This window comes from Sceloporus undulatus, chromosome 8 (genome assembly GCF_019175285.1).
Source record: "Sceloporus undulatus isolate JIND9_A2432 ecotype Alabama chromosome 8, SceUnd_v1.1, whole genome shotgun sequence".
NCBI classification, from domain to species: Eukaryota; Metazoa; Chordata; class Lepidosauria; order Squamata; family Phrynosomatidae; genus Sceloporus; species Sceloporus undulatus.
The window spans coordinates 30,650,740-30,666,738 of NC_056529.1; the positions used below are offsets into that span (position 1 = coordinate 30,650,740).

A 15,999-nucleotide genomic window follows, 5' to 3' on the forward strand; every position below is an offset into this window, starting at 1 on the left:
ACCGCTTCAACTGCCCTGGTTCAGTGCTAGGGAATCCTGGGAATTGTAGTGTATTGTGGCCACAGAGAAGGTTTAATAGTCCCAAACACACTGCAGAAATAGTCCAGTATGAGACCGCTTCAACTGCCCTGGCTCAGTGCTAGGGAATTCTGGGAATTGTAGTGTATTGTGGCACAAGAAACTACAATTTCCAGGATTCCTTAGCACTAAGCCAGGATAGTTAAAGCAGTCTCAAACTAGATTATTTCTGCAGTCTGTTTCAGACTGTAGTATGTACATGCCTGTGGCTGGGGTCCTGGGATTCATAGATTGGTAAGGCACTAGAGCCCACTGACCGACCAGGCTAAATACCTCACAAAACTACAAATCCCAGGATTCCACAGGATAGGGTCGTGACAGTTAACACAGAGCCAAACTGCTTTCTTCCTGCAGTGTGGTCAGTCATCCATATGAAGTTTGACCTCCTCACAGGAGATTATGGGCTGTGAGATTGTGGTCACTTTTTGAACCTGTAACAACAAAACACTGTATTGTCTCCAGTCATTATTAGTACACATGGTATAGGAACATTAAATAAATATATTCATGCAACACAAATAAATTCCTGTTGTTTATTGTTCAGAAATAACGTGCTGATACAAATAGCTGAAATAGGCTCTATATAATTCACACTGATATTCACTGAATTTTTTTATAGTGCCTAACATTTCCAAGGCATGGGTATCTTTATGCGTATATTCGAAGATGTGTATGAATTATGTATCTACACTCTGAGTGTAATATATATATGTGCCTCTCTCTCTCTCTCTCTGCTTGCAAGCAGCTTCAAACCTGGTAGCTAAAGTGCTATATAGCAAGGAAGAACCCCAAAGAGGTAGAAGGTGTGTGTGTGTTGGGGGGGTACTATATGTTAGGTGCTAAGGTGCTATAAATATTTTAATGAATATCAATATGAATTCTTTTTCCTTCCCACTCTTGAACCCACCCACCCCCCAAAAAAAACCCAACAACTCACAAATCCAGTTCCAGGTTGGATAGAGAAGGAGCCTTCCTCTCAGAGATAGAAATAAAACTGCAATAATGTTTAAAACACGTTCCACCAGTACTTACAATAAATAGCACACGCATGGAACTGCTTCTATGGGGTTTGGCTAAAGACCAGTTGTTGGTCTATTCAAAGGTTTTGGTAGTATTTCTATGAATTCTCCTAGTCAGGTGATTATATTACTGGGAAAAGAAGATGCTTGCAGTAGAATAAAATATCTTATGGATCAAAGGGTTCTGATACCTGTACATTGATGAGGAAGGAATAGTTTTGTTTAGCTTTGTAGATGGAGCATACCTGAAATCTAACATATTTCTGGTTTTACATGTGATGCAGGTGCAGCAACCCTCCCTAAAATGCATGTATTTGCTCCATGGACTCTATTTCAGAATTCCATCTTCATTGCAAAAGAAGCAAGCTTACTTCTATAGGCTGTTTTTACAGAGAAATGGTGGCAAGGTGAGAATTCCCAAGTAACAGCACTTCACAGAAGAGTTCAAAATTATATAATGTCACTATCTGATCACAAATGAAGGAGTAATCCAGGCCCTTGCTAATTCTTCACAAATTAATCAGTACTTTTTAAAAAAACAAACCCAACACAAACACACAACAAAAAGACACAGGGAAATTATACTTCAAATGGTTAAAGCAAAAAACAAAAAGGACAAAAATAATGAAAATATGTCAAATATAAGAAATATCATGAGGAAGAATGGCTAAAGTTGATGTTGGAGTCTTGTTTTCAGGTAATGATCCACTGTATCAGCCAATGTAAATTTCTTTGGATAGTAACCCAACTCTTTACACGCCTTGTCTATCCGAAAAGTGTGAGTAACAATGACACTGAGTACCTATGGAAGGAAAAATAAAACAAAACCCAGTGACTTAGCAGAGAGTAGACAGTAAAGGTGATTTCAGTCTCAATAGGGACTCCATGGGACTGTGCTGCTCTCAATCCCCTTTGCCTCTTAAACAAGGCTGGATAATGTGGACCACCATTCTACATAACAGGAGCTGCCCTAAGGGATAGCTGAATAAATCTTACTTCGACACAGAACGTCGGATCACAATGGACTTTTTCACACCACCAAAAGTGACGGGAGCATAGCGGGGTGCTCCTGTCACTATTGCGCAATTGCGGGAAAGTCCCATGAATGAAAAGTGGTGCTAGAAATACTCTTTCTCTGTGGGATAATGACGGAATTATGGCAACATCGTGCGACACTGTTTGATAATCTTCACATAATTGCACAATAGTGATGGGAGCATCCTGCTATGCTCCTGTCAATTTTGTCCGTGTGATAAAGTCCTATGTCTGAGCACAGCAGAGTAGCTTAGGGCAGTGCTCCTAACCTCTGGCCCATTCAAGGGGATTTTGGCTCCAACCATTCCTGAGCCTACTGTTGTTAACTGCCCTTGAGTTGATTTCGATCCATGGCCACCCTATGGATGAGGGCTTGTCCTCCTCTACTCTGCTTAGGTCCTGCAAAGTCATACCCATGACGTCCATAATAGAGTCCACCCATCTAGCATGCGGCTTTCTTCTTTTTCTACTTCTCTCCCTTCTTCTTGCCTATCAGAGTGATGATGAGGAGCAACCCATGATAGGATGTTTGTGCCTCCACCTCTGAAAAGAAACACCTCGCAGGGAAGATCAATGTTCCTATTATCACCAGAAACATGCAAAAATGAAAGGCAACAAGGAGCGAGGCACAAAGACAGAGAGGAAGACACCCCAATCTTTGGTAGGAATGAGTTTTTGCAAATGAACCCAGTTCATTTTAGGCATTAAAAATAAACATGCACAATAGTATGTTATGATTTCTTGGGTTGTGTTTTTTCAGCTCTTTCACCAGTCCAGGTCTGCTCTAGAAATGAGAAAGAAGGGAGAAACTTGACCCAAGCCACCAGGTTGCTGATAGGCCACAGATTTATTTTAGATGTATTGTACATCTGATTTCTGTGGTAAAGAGATGGATTAGGAGCAAAAGATGAAAGCGATCAGTAGATGAATTTGTCTGGTTAGAAGGCAGGAGACCTTCAATGAGCCCAAATGAGCAGACACCGCTCCTGAGATGCTGCTGAACATAGGTGTTGAATGGAAGCATGCTAAATGTGTTACCACTGTTACTCTTATTATTAACTTTATACCTCACAACTGGGGCTTAAAACAGTTCACACATTGAAATAGGGATAGTTAAGGTGACCTGTCCTACAGCAACCATTCATTCTCCTCTCTATGTAAAACCCATGGTGCCTTAAGCCATCATGGAAATGTTCCACCACCCCCCCAAAAAAGTATATACAAGTGTTTACCTCATTTTTAGTCAGTACAGGTGTAAATTTAAAAACTGGTTTAAGGAACAGGTGCAGATGTTCAAGCAAGATGGCTGCAGAAGAGAGAACGTTGATAGTCAAAGGTGAATATCAAGATATAAGATAATACCATGAAAATATATAAGAGGTAGAGGCACTCAATAATAATCCTATAGATGACAGTTTCATCCCCTGCTGCATAACACATACAATAAAGAAGAGCCAAATAAATGTTCATAGATATCTCAAAGGGTTAGGATTTCTGGGTGGGAAAGATAGAGGAATCACATTGCAAACTCCACAGGCTTGGGCTAGTTCAAGTGAGCCTTTTTAAAGATACTGACCTGCTGAAACCTGCCACTTTCTTAACCACTCCATTATCTAACAATTTAATCTAATTTGAAGAGAGATCCACAGTTTTGATAGTGGGTTTGCCTTCTTTTTGCTGATGAAGGACAGAGAAAACAAAGCCCCCTTACTAGAGATTGTTTTAAAAGCAAAAAGCTTAACAATAAAAGATGATTTAGCAAAGACCTCAACAGACAAGGGAACAGCAACTTCAAAAGGATTTTGTGGGTTTCTTATCTGAATGTTTTCTGGAAACTTTGAAGGGTGGCAAATAGAGAGCTAAAGAAATTACTCCTTTGTGAGAAGGCAGGAAAAAAAGATGCCATCATGATAGCATTGCTGAAATTATGGTGTTTGCATGATTGTTTCGCTTTTAATTGCTGTATTTGTGTTGTACTTGCTGTAACCGTTGTATTAATTGAATATAATAACTAATGGAAGAATGGGAAAATTACAAAAGAAGCAGAACAAGCACTTTTAGAGGAGTTGCTAAAGGAGAGCTTTGAGGAGATGAAGGGTGCCAAGGAAGAATGAATGTATGAAGAATGTATATGAATACAGTAGTACAGGGATGTAGCCAAGGGGGGGGGGGTTCTTGGGTTCCGGCCCCCCCCCCCCATTATAAAAAAAAATGGGGGGGGCTGCTGTGCCGCCGCCCCCAAGCCCCCTTATAATGGGGGCACTTTGTCCGGGCCCCCCCCCCCCCTTCCTAAAATCCTAGCTATGTCCCTGAGTAGTAAAATTGTTTTAGTTGAGAGGAGGTAGAAATTTAACCATATTCTGTTTGTTTTAACTGGAAATGTTTAGTGATAATTCCTAAAGACTGGGCCCTCATTGACTTTTTGTGATAAAAAGAAAATGATTTCGTAACATTGGGGTTTGATTAATAGAAAGAGTAAGCTATTAAAAGGTGGGTACTTGTTTGTTAAATAGAGAGGAATTAAGTGTATAACCACTGAAAGGAAGATTGGAAGTTATCCTTCCTTCCTTCCTTCCTTCCTCTTTCATTTTTTCTATCTTCTTATTTTTCCTCTTTTCTTGATTTATGTATTTTTAGTATTGTATTGTAAAGAAATGAGATTTTTAAAAAACCCAGTACCCCAAAGGGATGCAGATTCACTCAGGTAAGAGAAATAGGACTAAAAGATAAAGACTTCTGTTACCTCCTGACAAAATAAGAAATCTAGGAAGATAGATGCATGGCTTCTGGCATCCCAATTTTTCATACTGTGAAGGACAGAAAAGGGCATCAAAATACTGTAAAAGCATTTGCTATTTAATCCTAAGATAATAATATAATAATAATATATTGCCTACTGTTTCCCAGGAATTGTCACTGGTTTTAAAAGGAAAAAGAAGAACGCACCCTGAGTTCAATGGAGGAAAGATCTGACATAAACTGAAGTGACAGATAATGAAATATCCACCCAGACTCGCTATGAATAGGGAAGGCAGCTTGTTGCTGGTTTAAGGTGAATATCTTTAAGGTATTTGTGTTTACTTTCTTATTGCTCTCTCACATGCACACAGTTTTGTATTGTAACACATATATTAATGACTTTCTTAGTGCCAAGACATCTTGGTTCTCGGCAATAATAATAACAACAACAAAAATTTAATAACAGTTCATTGAATTATTAGTCCCACTACCAGTACCTTCTGCATTTCTGACATCATTCCCTATAGTTTGGTCCCTATCCATGTGTATCTAAATATATTTGAAATTCAAGATAATCATACACCTGACAGGCATTATCATTCATCAAAACTTTTGATGTAATAAAAAGTCTTAGTTGTTAAACTTAGGGGCTTGACAGTGCGGCAAAGATGTGCCAATGAAAATAAATCTGCCTAGAGCAGCTTCTTTTTTGCGGCACTGTAAAGTGGAAAGGGCACCGCCATGACGCCACTTCCTGCGAGCAATGTCTGCATGCTGTGTGGCGCGTGCATCATCCTGGCGGTCCCCATGTGGACGGGCCGAGCCATGATGGCACCGCCAGCGCATACTAGTATTTGGTAGTGTGCGGTTGCTCTGTTCTCCCGAACCCTAATTTTGGCTGCAGGACTTGCAAATCGGCAGTCTGAACCGGACTTTTGTCCTCATTATACCCTTTGTTTTCTTTGAACATTTACTATGTTTTTCTCAAGGTAAAAAGAAAATTTAAATGCTCATACCAATGGTGTAATCCATTCAAAAAAATTGACTTTCTCTCCATCATGTATATAATATGCCTGGCCACTCTGCAAAACAACCAAGAGGAAGGGGAAAAAATAACTACAATCAACAACATGCATTGATCTTCTGCATCAGCTTTCCTTAGCCCTGTCTCTCCAGAATGTGTTAGACTACAGCCTTCAACATAATCTCAGCAAGCACTGGCCACACTGTATATAAAACTACAGTGCTATATAAATAAAGCATAATAATAATAATAATAATAATAATAATAATAATAATAATATTGAGAAGATGGAATTGACAGCAAAGATTTGTGGAAATCACCCGTTTGAGGATAGCTGTTTCCAGCCTCTTCTCCGTTGTGTATGCCAAGATATACAATATTCACACGATTCAGTACTATAAGAAAACCACCTGCTGTGGGTTTTGGCTGATGGAATTAAAAGCCAAAGGGGAATGGTTAGCCATGTTTTTAGCACTGAGCAATCGGAGTGCAAGAATGAAAGTGGTTTTACTTACAGCCACATATTCTTTGTCAGCTGTTAGAGCCTTAGCAGCTAAGAGGTGACCCTGTACAAGATTAGAAGTATGAACCCAGTTCATCAGTGTGTTTGAATCCCCAGATCTGAAACACAGGATTCTTCTCTGGATGTTCTCCTGTGAAAAAGAGAATAAGCATGAAACAACTTTATACTAAATAGACTGACACACACAAAAAATTGCAAATGGATACAAAGCCTCAGACCAAAAGTCCAGAAGCTGCTGATCTGCAACATTTCTTCCTCTTATCTGTCGGATACTTTTCAATATTTTAATTTGGAAACAAACAACAAGATGTTGTTTTAATGGAAATAAACAACAAGATTGTGATTAATCAGAAACAAGATTATCCGTCCAATTCTTGCACATCTTTTTATCTTAACCATAAATGCATAAGCACATAATCAGAAAATAAAACAAGGTAGCTAGAGAAAAAGCCAAAGGTCAAGCGTAAAGGATTTTGTTTCAGAGAACTGTTTCTATTAAAGAGTAGACTACACTCTTTTCACAGTCAGTTTCCTCTATTGAGAAAGGTCCAGATTAAGAATTTAATGCAAAGCTTGGAAAAGTTATTTTTGGACTACAGCGTCACCAGCCAAGACAGTCACTGACTTTGTACAATGTAATCCCCACAGTTCAGAAACAAATACATACAACGACACGTGGAAGGTGTCTCTGCTCTTCTGGCCCATAGATGCCTGGTGGGCGAAGAACGCATGTTCGTAGTTTACCACCTCCTAGGAGAGAGGTAATGATGTGATAATTTCATATGACAAAGTAACACAAACAATGATAGCTCCCTTAAGCTGAAAACAACAGCAAGTGCATAAAAATGCAGCATTCAGGTCAGAGGTTTGTCTGGTGTTCCTTTCCCACCATCATCAACCAGTTGTGTCTCGCTTGTGTTCCCAACTAAACACCATCGATTGTCTCCGACTGTCATGTATAGAAACACTTTAGTTCAGAAATGCAGGCTTTCAGTAGAAAAAACAGAAAAGCTTGATCCAGAAATAATAGACGTTCGCCACAGATGTGCGTGGCCAGGACTAAAGAGCCAGTGTTAGCAAAGCATAATTAAAGCATTGTGAGTTCCTGCATGGCATGGAGTTGGACTCTATGCCCCTTGTGGGCTCTTCCAATTCTATGATCCTATGATTCTAAGTTCTTGTGGGGTGTATATGTATGTGTGTTGCCCACCCCTGGTCTAGAAGCTTCATGGTGAAGGAAACTCTCAAATTTGATTTGATTTTTAATAAAATGTAAATAAAATAAAGAAAGGCATTTGAAGCTACTTCTAATAGACTTTAACTATAAGACAAACCCTGTTCCATGATATAAGAAAATACAGCTTTGAACATACCTTTAAGCAGCGTTCCATTAGCAGCTAGTACCATTTGATCTGCAATTGCTTTGGTTCTGGAATAATGGTTAGTCTGCTAAAAATAAAGAAATACACCACAACGGAAGTCAGTCTTCTGGTACGTCTTGCTTCAACATCTAGAAAGAATATCTCTTTAGAAACCCTGCTATGTATCTGTCTCCCAAATACCTTCTCTAGAGGGAAATATGGCACTGTTTCCTCATCTCCATCTTCAATCGGGTTTCCACCAAATACAACACTCACCGAACTGGTATATATCAATCTGGAAATACTTCTTTTTTGGCAAACTGAATTGAGACATAAATATTGTAAAATAAACAGTTAAAAAAAAGGAAAAAAACATTTAAGGAGGCTGAATATTAGCAATTTTCTGTGCTTATAAGAAAATTTAAATTTTGATTATTTGAATTGCAAATGGATATTAAATTTCCTTATATCAGTGCAATTCATGATCCCTTTTATTTTAATGGTCTAATTACCAATTTACCACTGTTTTAATTGTCTAATTACAAATATTCCACTCCTGTATTAGGATAACGTTTCCAGGCGATGAGTAAATCTAGATCCAAAACATAATGTGTCTGTATCTTTTTTTTAAAGGGAGAATTAGACTCAGAAAAAAACCCTGATGACACTTGCTTTTAGGTTTGTAGAAAAGCATAAATGAAAAAATACACTGGGAAGCAAAAAAAGAAGTACAATTAACCACACTATGAAAAGGAAAACATTGCCACCACCTAATGAGAGTACTGTACATGACTCTGTAGACATAGAATCATAGAATCCTAGAGTTGGAAGAGAACACAAGGGCCATCCAATCTAACTCCTGCCATGCAGGAACTCTCAGTCAAAGCATCCCTGACAGATGCCACCCAACCTCTGTTTAAAGACCTCCAGGAAAGGAAACTCCACTACACTCCGAGGGAGGACTGTGTTCCACTGTCAAACATCCCTTACTGTCAGGAAGGTCCTCCTAATGTTGAGGTGGAATCTCTTTTCCTGGAGCTTGCTTCCTTTGCTCTGGGTTCTAGTCTCTGGAGCAGCAGAAAACACGCTTGCTCCCTCCTCAATATGACATCCCTTCAAATATTTAAACAAGGTTATCATATCACCTCTTCACCATCTCTTCTCTAGGCTAAACATACCCAGTTCCCTAAATTGTTCCCCATGGCATAATAGGGCATGGTTTCTAGACCATTCACCATTTTAGTTGCCTCCCTTTGGACACATAGCTCTAGTTTCTCAATGTCCTTTTTGAATTGTGGTGCCCAGAACTGGACACAATATTCCAGGTGGGGCCTGACCAAAGCAGAATACAGTGGCACTATTACTTCCCTTGATTTAGGCACTATACTTTTATTGATACAGCCTAGAATCGCATTGGCCTTTTTAGCTGCCACACTGTTGACTCATGTTCAGCTTGTGGTCTACTAGGACTCCTAGATCCCTTTCAAACATATAAGTCTCATTAAGCCAAGTGTCCGCCATCAAATATCTATGCTTTCATTCCCCCCCCCCCAGTGAAGTACTTTACATTTCTCTGTGCTGAAATTTATTTTATTAGATTTGGCCCAGCTTTCTAATCTATTTAGGTCATTTTGAATTTTGATCCTGTCCTCTGAGATATTAGCTACTCCTCCTGATTTGGTGTCATCTGCAAATCTGATAAGCATGCTCCCTATTCTTTCATCTAAGTAATTGATAAATGTTGATCAAGTTGTCCATGATACATCTGTAGCTTTGCACAATGGGGTATGTGCAACAACTACTGGGCCTGTGATGAAGATGCACAGGGTATACCATAATACAGTATGCTACAATATAAATTGCTTTAGGACAAATACAGGAAACCTGTGGCTGCACCAGTCATATAGAGTACTGACAGGGTACAGCCTATGCTGGTTCTAATCTGAACATCTAGGTACAGAAGGGTTTGGCAGGAGAAAATCCTACAGTAGCCCATTGGGACCTTGAGAAGATCACACAGATAAATGCTTATAAGACAATCCACTAATATACTACCTACCATCAATGACAACCTTTGTTCCTCCAACATTTATTGACTCAATCTCTTCTTTCTTTTCTAACTGGAAGCAAAGAAACAATTAAGTGACAGTTATTCACTCATCATAATAACAGTGTAAGGAAAGAGTATGTAGAGAGATCTTGTAGCACCTTTGAGACTAACTGAAAGGAAGAAGTTGGGGCATGAGCTTTCGTAGACAAAGTCTACTTCCTCAGATGCGTTTGGTCCGACTGTGGCTACATTCTGAAAAGAAACTAGACGCTTCTTTGGGACTCACTAAAAGGCTGTCCGCACAGGCCAAAAAACTCGTCTTCTCCCCGGCCTCACATTGTTGTGTTTAGATAATGCAGACCAAAACCTCAGGCCCAGGATTGGGCCAGATCCACTGGATTCAGTGGACCCAGTCCACTCCCAGGGTAAACAGCCCTTAACACTGGTCAGTTTGATTCCTGGTTTGTTGTCGCACACCCAGCTGTTTAAATGCCCTGCATGAGCTCCTTACCTTTCTGTGCCATTGCTCCTACTGGGAAGCCCCTCATTGCCATGTCTGATGTAGCAATGGCGTGTCTGGCCACATGGGTGCAGCTAAGCAACTCATTTCTGCATCGGATGTGGTCACAGGGGGCTTCTCAGTAGAAGCAATGGGGCAAAAAGGTAAGGAGTGGGTCCCCAGGTCGGCCCAGAGACGGGCGTATAAATACCAAACTCTGGGTGCCAACTGGGACCTGACCAAGGTGAGCACTCAAGCCAGAATAGCAAGGGCTCAGCCTGTTCTTTCCTGGTCTATCTACTAAGAGCCACAGATAGATGTCAACTTACCTGCTCTGATCCTGACATGCCATATGATGCTGCATGGAACACACAGTCCACTCCTTCACAAGCTCTGAACACTGCCTTGTCATCTCTCACATCACCCTGTAAATCATAGCAATAATATTAATTGTGTCATGAGGAACATACAAAGCAAAAAACACACACACAAAAGGAAGAAGACAAGCGAAAGCTTAAATTTTCTGGAGATGTGCAAACTGCACAGACATAAAATGGAAACAAAAATACATAAAATACCCAAACCAGGCAGTCTTGGGCATTGCACTGTGTGAGACATCACTTCCATCTCCACTGATATAGCCATCTTAATGGACTCAGTTTCTGAGATATCACTGACATCTTGGGGAAACCACATTCCACTTGTGTTCTCTCACAAAATACAATCCTAGCTACAATTGAAATTGAAGTCCTTTACATCAGAATTCCTCACAAATACGAGCTACTAGCCATTAGGAATATCATTCCAGATCCAACATATCTAGCTACCAAACTTTGCACATATGTGCTTTCAAGGTGCCTGTTCATTATGTACATAGTTTTACTCTAGTACCAAGAAACTGAACCTGTCTTGCAAAGTCAAGTTGATAGTGGAGTTAAAGTTACGCAAAATATTAACCAGAAACTAATCTGACATCTGAAATGGCAATATTAAAATACAAACAAAACAGTGAGAGATTATTTCATCCTCCAGGGATGCTGTACCATTGCCTTTAAAGTTGTGGAACAAGGTGGCTTCAAAGGGAGACTGGAGTGAGAAATTTCTTTACAGTTCATCTGGGAATTTCAGTCTGTACTACTTTCTTATCACTAGATCACCACATCCCAGGAATTTAGCAGCACCAGCAGTTTCAAGATTATCCAACAAACAGATACAGCTGTTCCACCTTGAGATAAAAACAAAAATGACATGTACAGCTCGCCAAGACCTTCACTAGAACCAACCAAAATGGCACAAAAGTCTAGAACATTTCAGCAGATTAGGTGATGATGAAAAAGCAGAAGGGAAAGAAACAGAAAAGTCCAAAAGTCAGGCAAGATGTTGCAGATGCAAGGTCTGCAAGTAGACACTGGTCCAAAACACACCGCAGAAATAGACCGCTTTGACAGCCCTGGCTCAATGCTAGGGACTCCTGGGAAGTGTAGTTGCATGCAGTGTTGCCAACAAGCCTCAACGATATTCCCCAGAATGTTTTACCAAAATACCTGGAATTCCCTAATATTTACCGGAATATTCAGTCAAAATCCCTTGAAATAAATTAATTAAATTCCCTGGATTCCGGGGAATTCCCGGAAATTGGCAACGCTGGTTGTGTGAGACATTTAGCCTTCTCTGTCAGAGAGCTCTGGTGCCGCAGTGAACTACAATCCCCAGGATTCCCTAGCACTGAGCCAGGGCAGTTAAAGTGGTCTCAGATTGGATTATTTGTGCAGTGTGTTTTGGACGTCAGTCTCAAGACATTCTTTCGACTCAAATCTCAGGCTGAGTTGAATACAGGTTGAATAAATCTGCACTCTGGCAGGTTTAATTTATTTGTCCTTCATTAGGCACATTTTATACTGGGTTAAAATAAACCATGCTGGGGAGCTGGTGTAAAAACTCACTGATCATATCGGAAGCCACATTTGAAAATTTCTTCTACTTCTAAAATCCCGTTTCGGAGCGAGATTTATCTAGTGTCATAAAGGTCCTATGAAAGCTTATGCTACATTAAATGCCACAATGAATGTTTGAATCTTGAAGTTATCAATAAGCTTTGGGCAACAGGATTTGAATTGTTAAGACTGTGAACCACATTGAGTTTGGGTGACTTAACAGATACTCCTGCACTCAAAAATCTTGAATATGTTTTTAGCACTAGGTTCCAGATGTCAATAATTTAATAATAATAATAATAATAATAATAATAATAATAAGTAGCCCGGTCGCACAACTGTGAGGATGTGCAGTAATGGCTGATATCAAATTGGTAGTTTCCATTTTAATTCATTAGCGCAATTACAGCGAGAACAGAGATTGTGTGACAATGTCCTTAAAGTGTTGGTACTAAGTTTTAAACCCCTAAAAGACTTAAGACCCAGTTCTCTTTTACTTCTTACATCTTCCAGCATTTTTTTTATCCTTGAATTCTTTTAATTACATAGGTTTGACTGTTGGCCATTAACATTAAACATTGTATTAAAATTAATATTAATATTATAAATAGTATTAATATTATAAATATTAATATTAACATTAATATTTTGAGACTGTTTGGGCTGATTGGTTTGTTTTGGTTCTGCTTTTTATTTGTTTCATTGAGTTTTTATATCTATAAACTACCCGAAAGGCATATAGAAGGAGAAGAAGAGAGAGAGGGAGTACGGGAGAAAGAAAGAAAGAAAGAAAGAAAGAAAGAAGGAAAGCACAGTGTGAATCATACCTGGATAAAGACTGCTTTCTTGGGAATCTCCCATCTAGGCTTTTGTCTGTCAAACAAAATGACACAGACACCTTCGCTGATGAGGGCACAGCCCAGGTGGTACCCAAAACAGCCCGCACCTCCGGTGATCAAAACCTTAGCTGGTCTTTTACACAACGGTCCGGCGTGCCCACTAAGTCCACATTCAGATGCCTGGCTGCAGTAGGGCAAAACTCCATTGGAATTGGTTCTCATCACTTCTCCCGGTTGAGGAAGCATTTTCAGAACTGGTCCAATCTGTTCCTTGAGGCTGTGCACAGTTTTGCCAGCGCTGTTGTATTCCAAGCCTCCATGCATCCTTATCTCTTTGAAAATCAGCCTATATAAAAGATACAGGAATGAATGACAGCTAGTTAAAAAGGGTGTTGTTTTTTTTGGCAAAACCTTCACTTAGGCTGTTAGTTGTGGCTTAGTCATGCATTCAAATCAGCAGAGGATGACAGTCACAACTTGAGTGCTTCAGATGATGAGGCTTTTATTACACAATTTCCCTCCCTCATTCACAAAATTTAATGGGTGAATCCAGATGACATCTTCTATTTGTAACACTACAGGCATATTTCAGTTATCTGACAACGAAGCTCCTTTTTATAAAGTACCCATTCTTCATCATTCTCTGTCTAGTTGAAAGTCTTTTAGTTACATTGGCATTAGGATAGGGAAGGAAGGTGGAGGGAAAAACACAGGAGATTATTACAGGGGGGGGGACGGGACGTCTTGCTTATCCGAACATTATCCTATCTAGAAAACACGAGTGACAGCAATCATGTGAAAGCCTTTCAAATGACATAGCACATATCCTGTCATTGTCCCATCACTGTCCCGCCATTGAAGTGGCATTACCTGGCACTTTGCATTAACGGAAGTTCACATTAATGCAACGCTGCTTCAATGACAGGACCAGCGCTACGTTATGAAAGCCTTTTGTGCAGTCGATGTCATGGATGGGATAAGGATGGGGGACTAAGTTTGGCCAACTTTCAAGTGGTCTCTAGCAGCTTCAAAATATGTTTACTTATGCAAGGCTTACCTCACCGGACTGTTTCCTTTCACTTGTGCATATTGTTAGTTTTGAATCAAAAGTGTGCTGCAACCTGACGAATTGCTCTTCATTTTTATGATAATTTATGACATATGATATTTTATATTTCTATTAAAGAGGTAATTGCCCAGCAAGGCATAACAACTATTTTGAACTGAGGTGTATCTGTATTGTGATTTCTTAGTTCTTCTTTTGTCTTTTTAATAATGGCACAAAAAATCCCAGGGAAAGATGGAATAGTTGCACAATGTCTCTTTCGATTAGTAAAGCTAAGGACTATTTGTCTGAACCACCCATACTAAAATCCCATTGGTTTCTAAAGGACTAACTTGGGTGGGCAACTGGACCAGAGGCGAGATCCGTTTTAAGGTTTTACTGCAAGTAGCACTGTGCACACAACTTATTGGCAATCCAGATTAACAGTTACTTCTGGTTTCCATTTTGGCCTAATTTTCAGGCAATATTTCTTTTTTGGTTGGGGGAGCTAAGGACAAAACCCCTGCATTTTGGTGCAGTTTTGCAGCATTTTGGGTATAAATTTTCACCTAGGTTTCTCAAAGGTGTGGGTTGTCCTATAAAGTGGAAGAACGTGATTGTAGCTGCATGCGGACCACAGACCACGGTTCCCTTATTTTGGTTTCAAGTGTGGCTTATGTGCAATTCAATCATGTCTTCTCAGAAGTAAGTCCCAATTAATACAGTGAGACCTGGGCTGCATCCACACTGTGGAAATAATCTGGTTTGGCAACACTTTAACTGCCATGGCTCAGTGCTTTGGAATTCTGGGAAGTGTTGTTTGTTGTGGCACCTCGGCCTCTTGTGGAACCTTTAACAGTTGAGTAGACACTACTCCTCTCATTGGCAACAATTTGTCATCCTTGTCTGCACAAATATTGCAGTGTTGCAAGGGAGGATCAAGAAGTGTTGATTCTTACTCAGACAAAATTATCTGCTTAGATGTACACACCTGTAGCCATGAGCAAAATAAAGGATGAAGCATAAACAATAACAAGAAAGAACACAGTCATCAAGAAGGCATACAACTGACAACGCAACCATAGCAGGGAAAAGAGGGGCCATGCATGTGTGCAATAGACCCAAACCAAGATAACGGTGGGGCTGAAAATATTGGAGGAAGCTAATGATCATTGCTAATTGTATACTAGTCTCAACTGCTAATAGTATATTGGTTCTCAATATGGATGATGGCATCAACATTCACATTTGAGAGAGTGCTTGCAGCAGTTAGAGATCTTAACTAAGGACCTTATCACAGATGGAAAATTCTGAAGAGAAACAGGATTTAAATGAGCTTTAAATTTGAAAACCCCCACAAATGCAGGACGTTTATCACACAGCGTCACTGTTAACATGAAATAAGCTTGAAGTTAAAGCAAAGGTAAAATGGGGGAAATTTCCGTGTCAGGGGTAAATTGCCTATGCTTGCGCCCCATTGAAAATAATGGGACGCGTGCAATGCATGCGCCAAAGCTGCGTGCGCCATTCATTACATTCTCCCACACCTTCAGCGTATGCTGAAAGCCGTGGAAGTGAAGCCCGCGTCTAAAACAATTTACGGTACAAATGTTTAAAAAAAACCCCAGTTTTTAAAGCATTAAATATACTATTAAAAACGTTAACTACAAAATAATTTTTAAAGCATTGCACAATAATTAGATGCTTATTTAATTGCTTGGGTTTCTATTCTGGTCCTCCCTCCAACAAAAACGGAACTCAAGGAATGATAAAATCAACTAAAATAAATGCAGTTTTCTTTTTCCTTTAATATATGTTTTTTTTAGACAGCAGACCTTTAGGGAAGGCTTCAT

At 39.7% G+C, this 15,999-nt stretch overlaps 1 protein-coding gene across 1 annotated transcript in view; it reads right to left on the minus strand.

Annotated features, from left to right (window-relative positions):
• Nucleotides 1-610: 610 nt before the first annotated feature.
• LOC121914142 (putative short-chain dehydrogenase/reductase family 42E member 2) overlaps nucleotides 611-15,999 on the minus strand; it is a 25,761-nt gene continuing 10,372 nt past the window's right edge. Inside the window, exons 3-13 of the mRNA XM_042437234.1 lie at nucleotides 13,090-13,447; nucleotides 10,658-10,753; nucleotides 9,839-9,899; nucleotides 7,981-8,099; nucleotides 7,792-7,867; nucleotides 7,086-7,168; nucleotides 6,411-6,548; nucleotides 5,888-5,953; nucleotides 4,876-4,939; nucleotides 3,365-3,438; nucleotides 611-1,899 (exon numbers count right to left, since the gene is read on the minus strand). Of these exons, the coding sequence (XP_042293168.1) occupies nucleotides 1,765-1,899; nucleotides 3,365-3,438; nucleotides 4,876-4,939; nucleotides 5,888-5,953; nucleotides 6,411-6,548; nucleotides 7,086-7,168; nucleotides 7,792-7,867; nucleotides 7,981-8,099; nucleotides 9,839-9,899; nucleotides 10,658-10,753; nucleotides 13,090-13,447 (1,270 nt within the window). The 3' untranslated portion in view covers nucleotides 611-1,764. The remainder of the gene's footprint in view (nucleotides 1,900-3,364; nucleotides 3,439-4,875; nucleotides 4,940-5,887; nucleotides 5,954-6,410; nucleotides 6,549-7,085; nucleotides 7,169-7,791; nucleotides 7,868-7,980; nucleotides 8,100-9,838; nucleotides 9,900-10,657; nucleotides 10,754-13,089; nucleotides 13,448-15,999) is intronic.